Here is a 20,508-nt window from a genome sequence, read left to right as displayed (position 1 = left end):
TGTTTCAAGTTGTAATTTGTGTTGTGAGTTGCACAACACAAAATGAAGCTCCAAGTACCCAAAACCCTCTTTCTGAGAATCTAAAAATTGCTGCATCCCGGCCCCCTTTGGCCTATCTTCCCATCTCAGGTAGATTTTAAGTCTGGAAAAATAGTCCACAGGCTTTCATGGCAGAAGTAAAAATATTTCACTTTCCTCCATAATGGATATTAGAGGAGTACTTTTTTTTTGTTTTAGTTGACCTAATAAAGTACCATGTTCATATTCCCAAGGGGGAGTGGAAATTTGTGAAAACATAGAGATTGAAGGAAAGTTAACCTGGTCATTCTTGGCCAGGAAAAGGCCATTTGAAACATCTGGGCAGTGAAACAGTAGTGACAAAAAGAATGGAATATATTCTGGTTGGCTGATTGTTTGTTTTGTGAGTAAAAGCATTCCTATCCCAAAGAGCATCTGTTAGAATCTTGTATGTTGCTATCTTGGCTTGTGTTCAGTTATCAGTGTGCTTTTTGAGTGTGTGCAGTTCATACAAACTTCATTGATCCTATGTTCCATTACTACCATCGTTTTTCAGGAATACAGATAGCTCTGGGCCAATTAGTTTGACTGTACTGGTCAAGGCCTGGCACAGAAGGGGCCAGCTGAATCTATACATTGCTAACATGTCAGCAATTCAGAGCTGGTAACCACAGAAGCCATGTTGTGCACTGATAAAGCAGTGTAATTTGAGTCCAGTTCTGTACCACTCCCTTGCTTGCACTAACTTTTTATGTTATTACCCTATTAAACCACTTGCGTATTAGGGATAAATGCCTGTGACTGCTTGGAATCATCATCATGCTTGTTGTACAGGTATGCAACTCTGAACTGACACTGTGATGCACATTTCAATGAAGTTCACTTTACATATGGTAAACACGTGTGCAAAGGTACATAATAGAGAAGACAAAAAAAAAAGAGAGATTTAGGGCACAGTGGAGAGAGAAACAGAAACTAAAAAAATGGTTATGCTCTTTTGTAAAGCTTCTTGACTAGTAGAGACTGCCAATCATCTGGGGAGTCTTCAGATTTGTGGACCAAGAAAAAGTAGAAAGACATCTAGAAGAGCAGCTTGGAGAGACATGAAAACATTTTAAAAAGGAAGAACAAATACCACAAAAGGCAAATCATATCTGGATTAAAGCCTAAGGTAGTGTGTGTAGTGGTTAGTTCCCACTTGGCCAGAAAGATCACTGGGTAACCTTGAGCCAGTGATCATCGCTCTTGCCTTACCTATCAAACAAGGTCTGTTAAAAGGGGGAGTTCCTTGGAAAAAAGGTGAGAGTGAAACATAATAGAATAGGATGGCCTTCTCCAGGTGTCTAAACAAGAGGCAAACAAGTGATGGAGTGTTGTTACTTGGGGGCCACCAGAGCAAGCAGACATCCGGTTGCCACCTGCCAACCAGAAAAGGCAGAGTGCTCAGAGAAGGGCCTCCAAGAGAGTTTGGCTGATGGGCAAGTTCATGTGGGATAAAGTACAGTTCTGAAAGTTGTTCTACCATATAGCACTTTCCTTTTGAGAAAACAACAACATACCAGCACCCAATAGTCTTCTGAAATGTCATTCCAGCTCACCAATTTTAGGCCATTTTGTTCACTCTGAGACATCCAGTAGTGATGTTCAGACTACCCTTGGCTTTAAGTTAACTTGAGCTAAGCATTCTGGCCAATGCTTTGTGAAGCAGAACTGAAATTTTCTAACTCAGAAATAGGAAACATACATCCCAGCAAAGAGAAAACCAAGGGAACTTCTACTGTGCAGTGGGGATCCAGAGACCCCTTGCAGTTTCCAGTGCTTAGAAGTCAGCATCCCATGGCTGGCCAGCTGGTCAAATACTTGAACCAAGCCCACTCAAAGTAATGAAGTGGACTGTCCCTCTTCCTAATGATTTTGACAATTCATTCTGCTTCTGCGGTAGTAGTCTGGCAGATCTTTAGAACGTGTACTCAGAATTGTACAAAAAAGTTCTCTACATCTCCATCTCTGTTCTGAGACCCATTACAAGGTTATTTAAAATTATGAAAAATTATATAGATTCCTGGGAAACATAATTTAGCTTTTATTGAAATCATTTGAACACTTTTTGTTACATTAAATCAGATTCCTAAGTGGAAGCCAACCTTAAGCAAACCAGTGTAAATAGGAAAAGGTATAAACAAGGAAGAGCTTCTAGCCAGTGTTAAATACTGGTGCATTGTCCATAGAAACTTGCTCTTTGCCCGTGAGATCCGTCAGAAACAGAGTAGATGTCAATGGCTATAGGGAGATCTTCGTTCAATGTTGCCAACAACACTTTAATTTCAGTGGCTCCAGCAGGCAAAACTGACCTGGATGTTCAGTGATATTACCCAAAAAACATTTGTTGCCTCTCAGTGTCCACACACAGTGTCCGCCAAAATTCAAGTTTGTGTCTGTGCAATTAAGGCTTCTGTTGGCCTGTGGCTTTGAGCAGGCATACATCTCCCAGGGCAGTGAAGCTGATGTTCTAGAAATTCCATAGCTTGGCTTGGAATAAATTAGTTCCATATGGTAGGGTTAGGAGACTCTTCCAGAAGGGCCATTTCCCAAAAAGGACAGGGTTCCCCCTGCCTTCTACAGCCCCTGAAGCAGGATCGCATTTCAAAAGAGCTACAGTGTTCTTCTCATCACGACAACATTAGGAGGAGTTATAACAGTGAACATCTGCCTTCCTTACTGCTCTTCGAAAGAAACAGCAAAGCTAAAGGAGAGCTCTGGGTGATTTCACCAAATGTTTTGTAAATACTGATGAATGACTTAATGTGATTGGCTAACCCCACCCCCCAAAAAGAGACTCAACATGCAACGAACAGCCACTGTTCAAGGCTAAAGCTATGAAGATTTGTACCTTCCAGTAAAAACACTTTTCAAATCATAACGCATTTTAAGTTAGGATACGGGAAATCAAATGTACAGGCAAGTTTAAACAGACCAGCTCCAAAATGTACATCAAAACAACCCAGCAAACATACAGAGGACCCCTCATCTCCATTTCATGTGATGGGGTGAATCTGTAACACAAACACCCTGGCCTGCAGGAAGAGCAAGTTGCTTATTATTATTATTTTCATGAACCTGAGTACCGAGAACAATAAATAAAAATAAGAGTGTTAAAATGCAAGTCTCGTCTTGAAGGTGAGGGGACTTCGTTCAGATCTGAGCCTACCTTTTGGAAGCATTATGAAGCCTCTACAATCTACAGAGCGGGGAGAGTGCAAATCCTGGCTGAGGAGAAGAATTGCCACAATTCATTCCGGTGGATGCTAGAAATCCAGTAATCACTAAACAGACCATTGTAAACAACTAGGATTGACCCTTCTTTCCTCCTCCCACCTTCCCTTTGAAACACTCCCTTGCAAAAGGCATCTGCAGCTAAAGTCTTCGTATTTGGTTGGAAGTATTTTGTTTGTCCCACCTTTATATATATATATATGTACACACACACATGGAATTTTGATTAGGCACAATGAAGGTTAAACGTTCAACAGGTCCTCATCGCTGTCATCATGAAAGGAAGCTGTCTTCACTGAGTTCTGTAGCTTCCGTTGGCCAAAAGCGGTGCTGCCTTTGCTATTCTTGTTGCCATTGAGCAGGCCAGGCTTATCGCTGCTTGGGAGGTTAAGGGTCTTGTCATGAGGAAGCCTACTAGACTGGACGCCCCTCGCTGAATGGATCTTCACTTCTGGTATTGTGAGGACTTCATCCTCGCTGTCCATATCATCCACATGAAGAGAAGTGAGAGCATCCGACTTAACTATTTTGCTGGTGATGTGGCCGTTTTCGTGCCCTTCGTTTCCTGACTTCTGGTTGGGTGCAGCTACCTCCTCCATGAGCCATTCCATTTCGTTCTCGTTCAGTTCTTCAGTGCTTATCTGTCATGTTCAAGAGGGTGCAGTTAACAAACAGAATTTTAAAGTCTTTGCACAACCATTCTATGGATCCCAAGATAAACCTCATCTTGGAAATGGATCACAAGCTCAGTGGCAAAGAACCATGGAGAATTCAACCTGGCACCAGTTTATAAAAATCAAGCAATAACGGGGGGGGGGGGGGTTTAGGAGCAAGTGATGGGAAAGGCCTCTGGTCTGAGACCCTGCTCCCCGTCAAGTAGATAATACTGGGCTATATGGACCATAGATCTGACTGACCAAGGCATCATCTTATGACCAACTACAGTCATACCTCGGGTTGAATACACTTCGAGTTGAGCGTGTTTGAGTTGCGCTCCGCTGCAACCCGGAAGTAACAGAGCGTGTTACTTCCAGGTTTCGCCGCTTGCGCATGCACAGACGCTCAAAATGACGTCATGCGGAGAAGCGCTGAAAAGCGACACGTGCGTGCGCAGACGTGCCATTGCTAGTTACGTTTACCTCTAGATGCGAACGGGGCTCCGGAACGGATCCCGTTCGTATCTAGAGGTACCACTGAATTTCGTTTTACTTTTCCAGTCTGCAAATTTCTTCTTACACACATATAAAAGTATAGCTGAAACAATTCCTATTCAACAATTTTAAAGGAATTACTACAAACTTAACCTGGTGTTATTTCTTGGCCACAAAGTGCACCGTCACCTCCACCCCAGGCCCCGTATGGATTTCTATTAACTATGTCCCCTGAAGTTCATATTGGGAATGGGAAATCATTTAGGAAATCTATGTACACCAAAAGGAGCTGGATCTATTCACTGTATCAATATGCTTTTTTCTTGCTCCCAAGCTTCAGCACTGAGCTTGAAAAATAAGTTCAATTCTCAGAGTTTTGGCTTAAATCCCTTAACACAGCTATATTAGAAAGCCCAATGTTCTGAGTATTCCCCACATCAATCAGATATGAAGCCTGGAAATTCTTTCATAGGAGTCTTCAAAAACTGGAATAGGACAGGAGGGGATAACCCTGACTCTCAACAACAAAGTTATGAATAATCAGGTTTGGGTTTTTTAAGAGATTCTATAGGACTTCAATTGCTAAGTAAATCTACTTTATATTATATCACAAGTAGCCCCTGATTACATGGAAACAAGTATGATTTTAAGCAGAGTTTGCAACCATGCATACAGTTCATAGTCAAATGGAGCAAACCCTCTGAGTCACACAGAGAAACAATTACCTTTGTATACTTATAGGAAACGTTAGATGTTCTCCGACAGCAGTTGGCTATCTTTTGCTTCATGGTCTCTCTACAAAATAGCAAACATTAGCGTTACATACTTTGAGTAAAATGCCACTTACAAATTCACTACTTCATTCACCTCTATTATTAACTGATGGTTTAGCCCTACCTCAGCTTTTACAGAAGGGATGGGGAATCTGTGGCCTTCCAGCCATTTTTGGACTTGGATCAAACCCAGCCAGCAAGGCCAACAGGTCCAGCAACATCTGGAGGGCCATAGGTTCCCTATGCAATATTTTATGTGGAAGGGTGCCCTAGAAGGCGCTTGCTCAGAGCAAGAGCACCCACTAACCTTTCCATACTTCCCCTTGCATACTTCCTCTGTACACCACCCCTCTTCATTTGTTGAAGGATTTAACAGGATGTTAGCAGGTAAGAGGAAGAGAAGCCTGGTGGTCTGCTGAAAAAGTCAATTTTGAGGAGCAACTTGGGGAATAGAGGAAGGCGACTTGATGAAGGGGGGAGGGAGGGAGTGGATTGGTCACAGTAGAAAGCATGAAGGCAGGAATGGGAGAATGACCATTGTACTAGTGCTTAGGAGTTTCAGCAATGAAGCATGTAACCATGGATGCTTCTGGACACAAGATTCCCTAAGGAGAGTTGAAGTATCCCAAAGCGGAGATCATAGAATCAGAGTTGGAAGGAAGCCTGAGGATCATCTAGTCCAACCACCTGCAATGCAGGAATATGCAGCTGTCCCTTATGAGGATCAAACCTGCAGCTTGGTGCTACTGTTGCTGGTTGTGTGCTGCCAATGGACTAGAAGTGATCAACATAGCCCCTGGTTGGATTTGCAAAGACTGAATCCATTGTTCTGAATGCATGGCACTCACAAAAAATTGCGTGAGGGTGAGGACCAGGAAGTTATTGCAGAACTGGAACCCCATTCCATCCCTCCTCCTTACCGTCTTTCCTTTTTATGAAGTAACAGGATAACTAGGCATGCTGTAAGGACCACAAGGAGCAAACTCAGTATGGCACCAACCGCTTGGCTTCTTCCTGAAAGGCCTTTATAAATTTCTTCTACAAATGTTTCGTTGTTTGTTGGCTCGGAGCTTCTGCAGGCAATAAAAAGAAAGAGTATTGAGAGGGAGGGGCCTGCATTCAAAAGGTTATCTTCTTACACAAGTGTTCTTTTTGCTTCCAAACCCAATTCAGGATTCTGCCTGTGATTTTTAGAGAACTTCAAGGCTTACTAGTTTTAGTTTTATTTTATTACTTTATTGAGTTTCAGTCTTTTATTGTTTTAGATTTCATTAGTATTGTGTTAAAAACTCTTCTTCTTCAATTTAAAAAAATAAGCTGTTATATAAGGAAAAGCTAGAGACATCCAGAATAAGCAGTTTAATCAGTGGATTCTAAATCTTTTTTTAATATACACACACTAGGGAGATTTGTCCTTATGTGAGATCCATTTGCCAATCACGACACCCCTTAAAAAAAGGTAGGTGCTATCTAACCCACATAACTATGACTGCAGAATTACTATGGCTGCCACTCTGTGTGGTTATTAGGTGTTACTCAAGATTCCAACATGGCTTTTAGTAATGTACAACCCCTCTCTGTTATCCCATAGGGAAAGAAGTGACAGGTTTCAGTGTTCTCACTTACACCAATGGACAGACTGCCGAGGTGTACCAGGTAAACAAGTACTGGCAATCTGATGACTCATGAAGGAATCGGGGGATGCCTTCCTTGGCCTGCTGGCTGCAGTGGAAGAAAATGGTTGAAGATGCAAATTTTGTTTTGTCTCTGCCACATTGGGACTCTGAGGAGAACACGACATCCAAATCACCATCTACAAAAAAGAGAGAGGAAAGATTCAAAGTTTCTAAGAAATTACAATTTACCTATTCATATTCAAGACCTCTTAAAGAGAGAACAGTGTTAGATTTGTTGCAGCTATTTGGATTAGGGGGAAAAAATAAGGGAGTTCCTTGAGCTAAACTAATGTTTGATCTATGCTTTCTCAACAGATGTTGCATTTCCAAGACATATTGCTAAGCATGTTTGCTGTAACCCAATAAGTTAATATTAGAAGCAATAGGTACTTGCCCTGAACATGATATTTAGCCTTGTTAGAAGATCCAATTTTCCTAAAATGGGTATCTGATGTTTTAACTTGACATATGTTGGCTCCAGAGCATTCATGGTGCTTTGAATCAGTGATGGCAGAAAGCTGAATTTCATAAATGTAGGTGTCACCATTTGCTCTTATATCACCGGAAGCATTGTATAATCTGAAACAGAGTAGATTCATGGTTTTTAAAAGACATAGGGAACAAATATAATCAGAGTTAACAAACAAACAAACAAATAAACAAAATATTCAGTATGCATTAGTCATCTTAAGCACCTCTTCTCACTTGATTGTTAATCCAAGTTCATATTTCAAGTTCAGTTCCATTTAACAAGGAGATCAGCACAGTACATCTCCAACTTATCATGACTCTTCCAAGTAGGCTATTCTTTCAAGTATATTGTGTTATCTTGTGTTGTTACTTGATACTACTCTACAATATGCACTAATCTTATTTGGTCACCTCCAAGCACGTCTGAAGCAGCGACTGAGTGGCAGGAATTTTTGTACCCCTGCCTTTTCTACCACTTCTTTTACACCAGGAGAGTATACTTACTTGTAATATATATTGCCCAGACTAAAATTCTTCCCTGTCACTGGATTTATGATTGTGCCATTCTTCATTGTTACTTCCTGGGGTTTCACAGCGCAAGCAGCCCGAGTTTCCCATGTGATGTAGTAGGCACAGTTTTCTTCATCAATCCTAACAGGAAATATAGAGAAGCAAGGAAAAGGTTTACCAGCAATAAGCATAAATGACACGATGGTAGAGGCCGCGTGATGGAGAGGGAACAGCTAAGACTTATTTGCTGCATATCTGTGACTGTCTATATTCAAGTGTTTCATTTCAAGTTGATAAAACTGTGCCCCCTTTAGCACGTTTCTATGAATACATCTAAACTTGGAAATCATACCAGGTGTATCCACCTATTCTACAGCAGAATATCTAAGAGAGTAATTTGTGGCCCACGAGCAAGTTGTGGAACAGTTGGAAATACCTGCTCTAAGCTCTAAACTTGATTTAACTGCTCTGATGGACAGTGAGACCATTTTGATCAGCATCAGATTATCATTCAGGCTAACAAGGCTCTAGCTCTGAGACTGTGATTATCTTAATAAGCACTGGTGTGCTCTAATTTTCCCCTAGAAAATCACCAGTTAAACTGGCCCTTCTTAGCAGCCTAAGGCCTGTGATTTTTGTAACACGGAATTGGTTTTGATAATGTAAGTGAAGGGGAAACAGGTAAGCAGCCCCCCAAGAGACCCAGGAATTAAGCTATCCACACAAGAACCATTGTCCTCCAGCAGCTGCTCACTTGGTAATAACTCCTCAGTAGACAGCAACACATGACACCGTTCCTCCCTACCACAATCCCTGCATGGACATCATACACTCTTCCAGAAAAACCTGGTTATCAACAAAAGAACAAAACTTCTGCATCTCAGTCTAGTGCCAGTGTCCCATAGAAACATCTTCCAGTTTGAAACACAGAACACACACATTTTAAGACCATCAACACCACGGAGTTGAATAAAATTACACTTGACCAGGAAGGAACAAAAAGAGGATTACCAGCATCAAGACTGGGAGTGAATGCAGCTGCATATATGCAGTCTTTTAGAAACGAAACAAGAGAAAGAACTGGGATAGAAAAGAGAAATAACTTTGCAAAAGGAGGCTCTGAATAGATCTGGAAATATAAGCGGCATGTCATATTTATGCATGCATTCTACAGTCCTCAGCTATTCAGCGGGGCCAAATTGCATAATAGTATCCCAAGATTCTTGTAAGAACAATGCTTTTGACACTCAGCACTGCAGAAAGAAGTTTGTAAAGATATACAGGAAAGCTCAAAGACACCAGGAGTGCATAAATCTCCCTCTTGCCTGAAGGCTTTATTAGAGATCTGGCAGTAAAACTGGCAGCAGAAGTCTCCAACAAAGAACTGCTCTTTATAGGAACATTTCCAAGACCATGTGACAGACAAGACAGAACAAGGAAAACATGGAGCCTTAGGTAAGCACTAATGACATGGAACAGCACCCCCTAGTGGTTGGTGGTGTTGCTTATACAATTAAAATTCCATCCCCACCAAGTTGCTAACAGACAACCTGAAGCAATAACTGTCTACTGAGCCCAAGGGGCAAGTTTTAGCTCATGTCAGGACCCTCAATAAGAAGAAAATGACTCAGGAAAAGTAAACAAGAACTGTCTCTGTTTCTTAGCCCTGGCAGAGAAGAGTGTGCATGTGAGAGAGAGGCCTTGCCAAGTACGCCAAGGAAGATGCGTGGGAGAGGGCTGAACTCAATGGAGAAAAACCGAGAGGAACCACCTGCTAATCCATGTAGAGACACAGAATGTGCCACATATCAAGGCCCAGAGAAGACTCTTGAGCCAACATAAAGCTGGCATTGTTACTTAGTTACATTTTTACTTCAACTCATGCCTGTGGGACACTGTTGTGTTTGAACAAAGGAAAAGGGGACGTGATGCAGAACAAGCTGATTAAATGACAATATGCTGTAATTCAAACATTGCAGGATTTATGTATCTAAATACTGCTTCATTTCTTCCTTCCTCCGCTTGTTACAGGTCAACCAAATTCTATTTCTATTCATGCCAAGAGCACAAATATTATTCCGTTTATGCTGTTTTGTGGCAAAACTCGCAGCTAAGGCTACTGGTCACCCTGAAGATACCAAGGTCAAAAACTCCACCCAGTTGCAAGTCCTTTAGCAAGGCCACTTTAACATTCACGGCTTCCGCCCCCAAAATCCTGGGAACTGGATTTTGCCAAGGGTGCTGAGAGCTGTTAGGAGACCCCCATCTTCTCCTCACAGTTCCCAGAGCTCCTAGGGAAGACCGACTGATAAGCCACACTGGGAACTGCAGGTCTGTGAGAGGAATAGGGGTCGCCTAACAGCTCTCTGCGTCTTTAGCAAACTACATTTCTGAGGATTCTCTGGGGATAAGCCATGCCTGTCAAAGCAGAATAACAGTGAGGATGTGGTCACAGTGCCAAGTAGCCTTGGATCCCAATCTTATGAATGTGTGGTGGAAAAAGGTGGCAATTCTCTCTACCCTCACTGTCAATTCAAAGAACACTGCAGGTACTACCAACATATCTGAGGTGTACCCATTAATCACAGTAACATTCAAGAGGCCCTCAACTACACTACAGCAGCCAGTTACTCTTTACACTTTACCTATTAAACCTTGGCATGCCAACTGTTTTTCCACATTTCAGTTCTATCACGGTGGTTGCTTTTTTGTTCCTCTGTGGACACTCGTGGCCGTTGGAGTAACTGACAAGGATTCTATCGTCTGAAACAGAAACATCACGTTCTTGTAAATTAAAAGGCAAGATACAATGCTTTTTTGAACCAACACAAAAACACAAGCAACGCTTTGCAAGCAAAAACGAACCAACATTTTAAAATCATGCCAGCCACCCACCCCTACCCCATTTTGACCTTGCATTAGTGACATTTCCTTCAATGTAATTATTGGTTCTTGTAACAGAAGAGCTCAAGATTTTACAGCTAGGTCAAATGGCCCAAAATATATCAGAATGTTTGTGAATTTAGTTTTCAAAGATTATGTGCAGCTCTTTCATAAAAGGTAAGGACCAATTGTTTAAGGAGTATTTGTCCTTTGGGGAAGATTTTACCAAATATTAATGGCACTTCTGCACAGGCCAGTGTACTGAACAGCAGACAGAATCCACAGCCTGTTGAGGCTTTACAGCAGACTATCTAGTAATTTATACAGGAGCTGGATTACACCAATGAATGTTGGGTATTAAATGTTAAGATTTGTCTATGCCTCAATAAAAAGTCTAGCTTAAACGACCCTGATGAGAAGAAATAGAAAACTAAATATAATATAGATTTCAGCTGTTTAGAGTAATAAATGAAAATAGACACATTTTCCATTAAAATATTTACTTCAGTTGCCCCTTTAAAAAAAAAAAAAAACATGCACTGTATTTAGGTACATACCTGTTACATTTAGTTTCTGAGTATGCACTAATCCCAGAACCTGTACAGCCCCGTTCTGACTTCTCCGGCAAACACTTGCTCGTTCTGGGCAACCTGTGGGTCCTTCGTGGACTCTTTGACAGAGATTCATGTAGTAACTTTAAACAGAGGAGGAAAATAAAACAAGTAATAGATCAGCCTAGTATATGACTGCATATTTACCATAGCTATGTGTACTTTAGGCTAAAACATTTAAATTCTGCACCAAAAAAAACTGAATGCGGCATCCTGCATAAATTGTGTAAACTGAATTACCGTATTTTTTCGTCTATAAGATGCCCCCATGTATAAGATGCCCCCTATTTTGGAGGACTCAGATTTAAGAAAATGGGGGTGGGGTGGCCCAGAGTATAAGACGCCCCCTAATTGTTGACATTATTTTTAAAGGGAAAAAATCTAGTCTTATACATGGAAAAATACGGTAATTTGTCTATTTGCTAGTATCTTCCATAATTTTGGTATTGCGTGTCACAACAGTGTTCTCCATTTCTCTTTTAATCATTTGGGGACTACCACCATCTCATGTCTTCATCTCTTCTTCTACGTTATGTGGACCAAGCCTTTCCATTCCGCTCGTACTAGTTACCTTTTAAGTCTTCTATAAACCTCAATAGTTCTGTCCTGAACCTTTTCCTGTTTGGCAACTTCTGGAATCATAGTAAGCCCAGTATTCCAGTGACACTGGGCACTGCCAAGTAGCAACACCATTTCTGGCTAATGTGCACCTCTTTTCTACTGGTATACCTCCCCCATTGTTACCTTGAGATACAAACTCCTCATGCATTCTCAAAGAAATGAGATCAAAAGACACAAGAGTGCAAAACCAGTTAAGCACAGTCCCAACTGTTTCTGTGTGACACTGGCAGCCTCTTGTCTTCAAAAGTTAACACCAACATTTGTAAGGTGGCTGTCCTATCCTTCAAATAAAAATGTACTGGGAATATGGTTTCCATTAGAACTGTAAAACAGACTCACGAGCTGGTCTTGTCAGCAAAGATCCAAGATCCCGTGAGGGAGGAAAGCACTCTCAAATCATAAGTTTTGTGCTTCTGAATAAACTTGCACTCCATTTTCCTGGGTGGACACACAACTTGCGTCTTCCATTCAAATGTCACTGCACAGCCATTTGTCTCACTCAGTAGTTGAGGGCTCCCATCATCAGCGTTGTCATCACACTTGAAAATAATAGTTGATTCCCGGCGGCCATTTCCTGCAAGACACAAGCAAAGGTTTCACCATCATAAGCAACTGTAAATCCACACCCAAATTCTGACCACCGTCCCACCACAGTACACGGGCTGCAACCATGTAGTATTTGAGAAACATTTGCAAGCACAGGGGGCACAGCTGGCACCATTATATTCCAGGTTTTGCAAAAAAAAACTTTAAAAAGCTTGACAACTTTGGCCAAAACTAAAACATGGCAACCCTAAGTAAGCCTACAAAAGTTGTTAGTTCACAAAGAGGAATCATTTGTAGCACCTTAGTGGCTGGAGAGGAGACTAATTCTCCCCACTGCCAACAGCTTTCCTGCCTAGACACCTGGAAATAAAACTCATTACAGGTGATTTACAGGTCTGTAAGAATGGAGGTAAGCTGGGTTAAATTAATGGTTGAGTGCTGAACACAGACTCTCTGCAAGAGGGTGGTGGAATTAAGAAATCTAGGACAACTGTTGTGCAAGACCATTAGCGATACCAGAGAGGGAAACACAAAAGCAGCATCGTGAATTCTGTTTGATCTACATGATATCTTTCTGAAAGAAAAATTGTATATTTCACTTCAATATTCTCATTCTAAATGCATCTTCTCCAAGGTAAATCCTTCTGATTTTGACGGTGTTAACGTGCAAGCTTTGGATTACAGCCTCATATTAAAATTTGAGCACCAGTGTGGTGTAGTTGTTAAGAGTGCTAGACTAGTACCCGGACAGGCCAGGGTTCAAATACCCCTCAGCCATGAAACTGTGACCTTGGGCCAGTCCCCATCTCTAAGCCTAACCTCTACCACATAGAGTTATTGACAGGATAAGAGGAGGAGGGGAGGGGAGAACTTTTTGTCACCTTGAGCTCCTTGGAAGAAAGTTGGGATAGAAATTTAATAGAAATAAATAGATGAATAAAATTTCCAAAATATGTTTCAGTACATCCTGAAACCAACGATTACGGGGAGGAACACACACTATTTGTTACTGTCCATCCCTGACACTGCACAAAGGTGCTAACTTTGATGACCTGTTCTATGACAACCTTTATTGCGCATCTTGTCTTGCACACTGGCAAATTGCATGAGCACTGCATATCTTTTCCAACTCAAAATCAAGTTGGTCATTCATCAACAGACTAATCTAATGCTCTAAGCAAATGACTCCTGGTGTCGATTGGGAGAGTGCCATGGGTTAACAGAAATATTCACTATCAGCATTCACCCTAACTCAGAGCAAAACATCTGGTTGTGTGCAGAAGTACTGTGCAGGCTGCAGGCCAGTGTTTGTTGCTTTTCTTTTCTGTGGTTGCTGCTCTACCCCTAGCTACCAACTTGTTCCATCTGAATCTGCCCCAAACTGCATGAGCATTTTTCCAACGCTTGCTTACCGTTGACACAGAAACCCCATTTTTTGTCTCTTTCAAAGTTATTTGTAGTGGCACACCATGGCCGCTCTCGTCCCTCCTGAACACATGTGTCGTATGTTTTACCATTGTATTGGAAAGGGAAGACACAAAGCTCGTCCAGATCAGTCACTGCAAGTGAAAGGAAATATCAATACACGCAGAGAGAGCCACAGACTGCACCTTTCATGAACAGGCAATTCCTGCAGACAAGCACACTGGGTAGCCACTGCCACTCGTAATTGAAGGCAATGGCTTGCATCCCATATTAGTTCTACTCAGAGTAGACCCACTGACACTGAATGGCAAGATGAACACAAGTCCATTCATTTCAATGGATCTGCTCCCAGGTATTAACTTTGCCAGGTAACCCATTGATCCACAATGACTAGTTATGCAATCGTGACTGATAACTTCATGGGGGAGACTGCTGTTAACTGTGACAAAACTGCAATTATTTCACAGCTGTCATGCTAATTCCTTTCAATTATTATTTTTCCCAATATAAACTGTGCGTGTTTAATACACACATATGGAGGAAGGAAGGATCACCACTCATTGTTCAGCCCAGACACTAAGGTCCAGCTCCAAGGGCCTTCTGGCGGTTCCCTCACTGCAAGAAGCCAAGTTACAGGGAACCAGGCAGAGGGCCTTCTCGGTAGTGGCACCCGCCCTGTGGAACGCCCTCTCATTAGATGTCAAGGAAATAAACAACTATCTGACTTTTAGAAGACATCTGAAGGCAGCCCTGTTTAGGGAAGCTTTTAATGTTTGATGTTTTATCGCATTTTTAATATTCTGTTGGGAGCCGCCCAGAGTGGCTGGGGAAACATAGCCGGATGGGTGGGGTATAAATAATAAATTATTATTATTATTATTATTATACACGATTTTGAATTTGCCAGAAATAGGAGGTTCAAGTCTACAACAAGCAGGCACAAATAGAGTTTCAGCCTTAGAAAGATATGCAGATCTGGTGGGTTTTGCCCACCTTCCTTGTCTTGGCATTGATACAAATCAGACAAGAAACAGGAAGCTGTCCTAGGAGGGTCACAACTTTGCGCTTTGCAGAAGCTCCATTTCAAAATTTCCCATGGGAAAGTACCCAGGGCTACTATAGTCTGCTTAGCCTCAGCTAAGTTACCTCTCACTCAAAAATGAGAACCTCCTTCTTGCAGAGGGCTGCTGCGAGGATGAATGAGCTACGGAAATAATGTTGCTTTGAGCTACTCTTTGGCTTAGAAGCTGGTCAAGCCTAACTACCACATGGGTGTGGGCTTAAAAGCCTTCTCAAAAGTAAAGACTCCTGCTAGCTTTAGAAGGCCTTACCTGGAGGGCACTCATCACCACCCGTATACTGCAAAATGACAGCTTCATCTTGATGCCGGTAGTCCATTTTCCTTTCATTTCTGTTGCCAAACGAGATGGCACTGTTGCCTGAGACCAGGCACACTGCTGCATCTTTGCACTTTCCTTGGGGCACACCAGCAGCACCAGAACACACCCCTAGGTGGTAATTCTTGGACCCAGCAGAGATCTGTAAGGGCAAACACCATTGTTAAAGTGCAAGTAAGAGTAAATGAAAATGTTAAACACGTCTCCAATATGCTGACGTCCAGAAGACTGGGAGCAGAAACAGAGCACAGTGTTACTGTCATCTTGGTTTGTCTAGTTGCTTAAGAGAGAAAACAAGAAGGAGCACCGTGAAGGCTGCCATGGGAAATATTTACTTTGGCTGCTGCTTGCAAACAGATGGTGGTCTCAATTTCAACAAGCAGTAAAACTTCAAGAGCATAAGAGCCCTGCAGAATCAGAACAACAGGTCCACCTAGCCAAGCATCCCGAACTCATGCTGGTGAACCAGAGGACTTTGGAAACCCAAAAAGCAGGACATGGACGCAACAGCCCTCTCCCACATGGGTCCCCCACCAACAGAGGCATGCTTCAAAAATAAATACTACTGGAACCACTCAAATACTAACTTGTCAGTCTCCCCCACACAACCCTATTGTTCCATGTAACCATTGTTTACAAAAAGCTTTGGGTCTTCCCCTGAAAAAAACCCTGAATATTCCAACCAGAGTTTCCATTCTGGAAGAATTGTATTATTAGTCCACACTGTGAGATCACCTAGGGAAACACCCCACGAAACACCATTGCTTGAACTTTCAAAAGCCTTCAGAACCAAATAGATGCAAGTTATACCCCCTCCCCAAAGGAGATGGGGGCAAATCAAGTGACAAATGCAGTGGAGTTTGCAGCAGCCCGACTGGATACTTTTGGGGAAGGGGAATAACCAAAGCCAGCATATGATGCCATACCAACTGAGCTGGAGATGCTGAGGATTGAACCTGGGCTCCAGTTCAAAGCATCCAGCTCCCTCATTGGCCACAGCACCTAAAGTTTGCAGCACATCACCTGGTAAGGCTTTGCAGAAAGTCTGGATAGGTTGAAAGTGTAGTGCAGCTGCTCATCAGCCACTGAGCAGCCCGAGACGTCCACTTTATCAGGGCAAACAACTGGAGTGCTCCATTCGAATATGTATTCGCAGGTGGACTGCCCTATCATTTTTGGCTTTCCCTGTCACCAAAACACAAACAAGAGAAAACAGAAAAATTGTTTAGGCTTGGCTTACTGCAACCTTCTTATTTAGGAATCTGATACTCAAGAGCAAACTTTGGGTTAGCACTGTGATTCGTCGGATCAAAACAAACCATGGTTCGGGTGCAACACTAAGCCTGTGATTATGATTGGTTGCTCCTGCGCATGCCAGAGACAGCTGTGTGTTCACGGTAAGCCACTATGATGTGCAAACGCTGCCAGTGAAATTAATCCCATTGCATTCAGTCTGTTATAAGGTATATATTCATTTCTTCATCTGGGTAAGGTTGTAGGTGGCGAATAAAAAGCTGATCTGCCACCATTATTCCTCTCCACCACTACCCCCTTATGGTGTTTTAGACAATGGCTCTGATTTCCGAGGCCCATTCTTATGTAACCCAAACAGATGCTTCCCATGTACTCTGGTAGTGCAAGAAGCCAGAGGTGATATGGGAGACATCAGTGATGGACTCTGCAGAAGAATTTACCTCTGTGATGTGGGGCTTGATAGAACATTATGGACACAGTGTTCCTGCTGCCTGCGTAATTTGCTGTCAGCATCCCTCATTAAATTCACATTAGAATCATCAAGACATTTTAAAAAAGCAGGAACAGCCTTTGAAGCTAACAGCACACATCTGCCAAGGCTTGCAACATTTTCAAACGTACACAGAGATGTAAAAAAGACATTAAAGGTCAGGTATTCTGACTGTATGTACTTCATATGCACGCATGGAACCTGCTAAGCAACACACACACAGAGAGAGATTCTAAGAATCCCAACTTTCCATTCAAGATCTTGTGAAGAAAATCTAGCAAATACTCAATACCTTCCACACCCCAAGAAAACTGGCAATGCCTTGCACATCTCCCTGCTCTTCTCCAGTAGCAGCTACTCCATTCCTTAACCCCCACCCTAAACTTTCATGCCCTTCCTATTGCCCATTGCTCAACAAAAAATTGGACCACAAAAAGCTTTGGACACCTGGATTTTGGAAGAGCAACATCTTATATAAGCTTCCTGTTTTCAGAATTCAAGTCTACATTCAAAATCTGCAATGGTGACCTAGTTATAGAGTTTAGAAATAACTAACATCTTCTATGGTTGAGAGTTCATCAGAAGTATTATTTGGGTGAGTTGAGGGTCAAAGATGGTCAGAGGCAAAATAAGTATTTCCCGCCTCATGTCAAGGAAGATTTTAGTACTGAGTTTCTGTGGGACATGAGTGTAATGCACTTTGAAAATCTCTGCAGCAGATGCACTACAGGCTCTTGTGGCACTTTGCAAATTAGCATTTGGAACAGATTTAATCATCCTTCACTCAATTCACTTTTGTCCTTTCCTCCCAAGATTCTTCTCTTCCCCACCACCACCCTTGATTCAGGCTTGGCAGTACGCAAAATAAGATGACCATTACCAGATCTGTCCCTCTGCTGCAATGGAACACAATGAGAGAAGAATACTTGAGACTTTTATCTTCCAGACAAGGAGTGCTACTGTTAAAAGCAATGTAAACTTCATGTGTTGCAGGGTTGAGCTTGGGAGGCGAAGTAATACGGCCAATATCCTAAATGAGAAAACACAACAAATTAACTTGGTTGTGACACTTTCACACGAAGCACTGGCATGATTTTCCAGTAGTGCCAGCGAGCACCAAGACAAGATGCACAAAAAACCTAGAGAGGATTCCATTTCACATGGGGAACGGCAATGAACACTGGAAACTGCAAGAGCAGCTTCACAAGTAATGTGGAACAAGGCGGAGGTGTTCTTGGGTTTTACAATGATGGTAGACTAAAGGCAGGGTACTGGATTTTTGCAGCCTCACAGTGAAAAAACTAGTAACACAGAGAAGTTAATTTAAACATTCTTACAGATGTACCAATTTATTAAGTAAATGGAGCTTTCAGCTAACAGTGGGCCATTCAACAACGCACTTCCCCTATCTGCAGCCTGAAGGGAAACAGCCCAGAATTCCACCACCTCATCCCGCATGACATACAGAACAGCTATAAGAGTGTCCCTCTTTATATGAGAGGCCAGGCGGCTAATTTAATGTATTACTCATGGTTGTCCCATCTTACTGTCTTTGGTCTGTTGCCTTCCTCCAGTGTCAAAGATGGAAAAGCAAGGAGCATAAGCATCTTTAGAAAGACAGTTAAGACCAAGAAGTCTGCATTTTGGTACTGCAAAAAGGCAACAGAACTAGCACAACTCTCTGAGGCTTCTGCACATGGCCCTAGAATCCAAAGTTCCTTTGTGTCAGGCTGGGTTGGGGGGGGGATTTGAGTTGAGCAGGTATCCCTGCACCCGGCCCTGCCCGTCTCTGCAGGCTACAGCCTGCAGAGTGATGCCAGCATTGCTCCTTAGGCACAAAGTTCCCCATTCTGCTCACTGAACAGGCAAGCAGGAGGAAGTGCCACCAGAAGGCGCTCCACTAGCAGCAGCCATGCAAAGCCCCAAGAGGGTGGCTCTGTGGGAGAGGAAGGCACTGAGCTTCCCGAGGTCCCACTAGAATTGCTTGCCCCCACCAACCTTCTGTTCAGTTTCTGTTAATTGATTCTCATGGGAAACTTGCAGATTCTGGCTTCAGACAATTAACTCAAGGCAGTGTCAATTTACTCTTGGCAGAAAGCCCAGGTCTGCTTGACCTAGAAACTACTTACTCTGATTGGTTAACGACCAGCACTCAACTCTGTTATCTAGGGATGGCTAGCACAGTTTGATGTGAGGTGTGTTAGGAGTAGAAGTGCTGTGTATGGTTATGAGAGAGAGAGAGAAAGAAAGGATTTATTTTGCTTTTATTTGTATGCAGAAACTCTGCTGGTTTTATTTTTCCTTTTAATAAATCCTGTAAATAGTTATGCTGAGTCTAGCTGACTAGTCATTACTGCCGCAACTAGCTTCTTTGCTGTGCAGGAAAACTCTGCTACGTTTGGGCTAAAGCCAATAGGGCTATGCCTGACACTCCAAAGTTCCATGAGGTTATGGGCATTGTGCTGCCAGCCTGAGTTGTGGTGGTGTCAGCATCAACGGTGTCGGTTCCAGTAGTTCCAGAAGTTGTTGTTCCTGTTGGTGCAGCAGATGGACACTGGCTGGTTCCTGACTGTTGTGAGCTGGTGACGCAGTGGACGCAAGGACAACAGCTGCAGCGTGTGAGTGCTGGGTGCTGTGGTTCCTGTTCTCTCTCTCGGTGGTCGTGAGTAGCTGGTTCCGGGTTCCAGGGACATCGCTCTCAAGATGGCCTCACAACCAGTTCAGATGGCTTTTGAGCGTCTGAATGACTCCAATTACTTGCTGTGGTCGGAACGCATGCAGGCAGTGCTGCAGAGGGATCGTCTCTGGCAAGTGGTGAGTAAGTTTCCTGCGAAGCCTGATGATGAAGACCTCGATAAAGACCAAAGAGCAAGGGCCACAATTGTCTTGGGGCTGGAAGATTCCCAGTTGCCGTATGTGAGGGGAATCAAGACAGCTAGAGGTGTGTGGCAAGCACTTAAAGAACTCCATGTGCGTGAGACAGCGGTTTCCAAGCTGTTCATCCGCAAGGCATTGTACAAGGCAATGTTACAGCCTGGGGTTACAATGCAGGAACACCTACACAGTTTACAGTTAAAGTTCGCTGCGCTACAGGAAAGAGACTGTGCGTTAGACCAGCAGGAGAAGGTGGCTATTATTTTGAGTTCTCTCCCGGAAAGCTGGGATAATTTAGTTTTGTCTCTAGAAGGCATGCAGGAGCGTGATTTATCCGTCAGTTACGTTACTGGGCGTTTGATTGAAGAATGGCAGAAGAGGCAAGAAAGGTCGTTGGCTGCAGAGGCTTCTACAGGCGGGCGGTTTGGAAGGAGTTCTCATGCCGTGCCAGAAGTGAAGCAAGAGCAGCGTGCCGGTGAGAAGTCAGCGTTTGCTGTTAGGCGTTGTTTCCGATGTGGGTCTTCAGCGCATCTAA

The 20,508-nt window shown here is 42.9% G+C and overlaps 1 protein-coding gene across 1 annotated transcript in view; it reads right to left on the bottom strand.

Annotated features, from left to right (window-relative positions):
* Positions 1-2,077: 2,077 nt before the first annotated feature.
* IGF2R (insulin like growth factor 2 receptor) overlaps positions 2,078-20,508 on the bottom strand; it is a 76,234-nt gene continuing 57,803 nt past the window's right edge. The window contains exons 36-48 of the mRNA XM_081000651.1: positions 17,980-18,129; positions 16,379-16,540; positions 15,290-15,497; positions 13,946-14,092; positions 12,327-12,561; positions 11,313-11,449; positions 10,518-10,635; positions 7,867-8,013; positions 7,286-7,470; positions 6,842-7,028; positions 6,136-6,288; positions 5,168-5,237; positions 2,078-3,932 (exon numbers count right to left, since the gene is read on the bottom strand). Of these exons, the coding sequence (XP_080856777.1) occupies positions 3,534-3,932; positions 5,168-5,237; positions 6,136-6,288; positions 6,842-7,028; positions 7,286-7,470; positions 7,867-8,013; positions 10,518-10,635; positions 11,313-11,449; positions 12,327-12,561; positions 13,946-14,092; positions 15,290-15,497; positions 16,379-16,540; positions 17,980-18,129 (2,298 nt within the window). The 3' untranslated portion in view covers positions 2,078-3,533. The remainder of the gene's footprint in view (positions 3,933-5,167; positions 5,238-6,135; positions 6,289-6,841; positions 7,029-7,285; positions 7,471-7,866; positions 8,014-10,517; positions 10,636-11,312; positions 11,450-12,326; positions 12,562-13,945; positions 14,093-15,289; positions 15,498-16,378; positions 16,541-17,979; positions 18,130-20,508) is intronic.

The sequence above is a fragment of the Podarcis pityusensis genome (assembly GCF_964106645.2).
Source record: "Podarcis pityusensis genome assembly, chromosome: 3".
In the NCBI taxonomy this organism is placed as follows: Eukaryota; Metazoa; Chordata; class Lepidosauria; order Squamata; family Lacertidae; genus Podarcis; species Podarcis pityusensis.
This window is presented reverse-complemented; position numbering and strand designations above follow the sequence as displayed.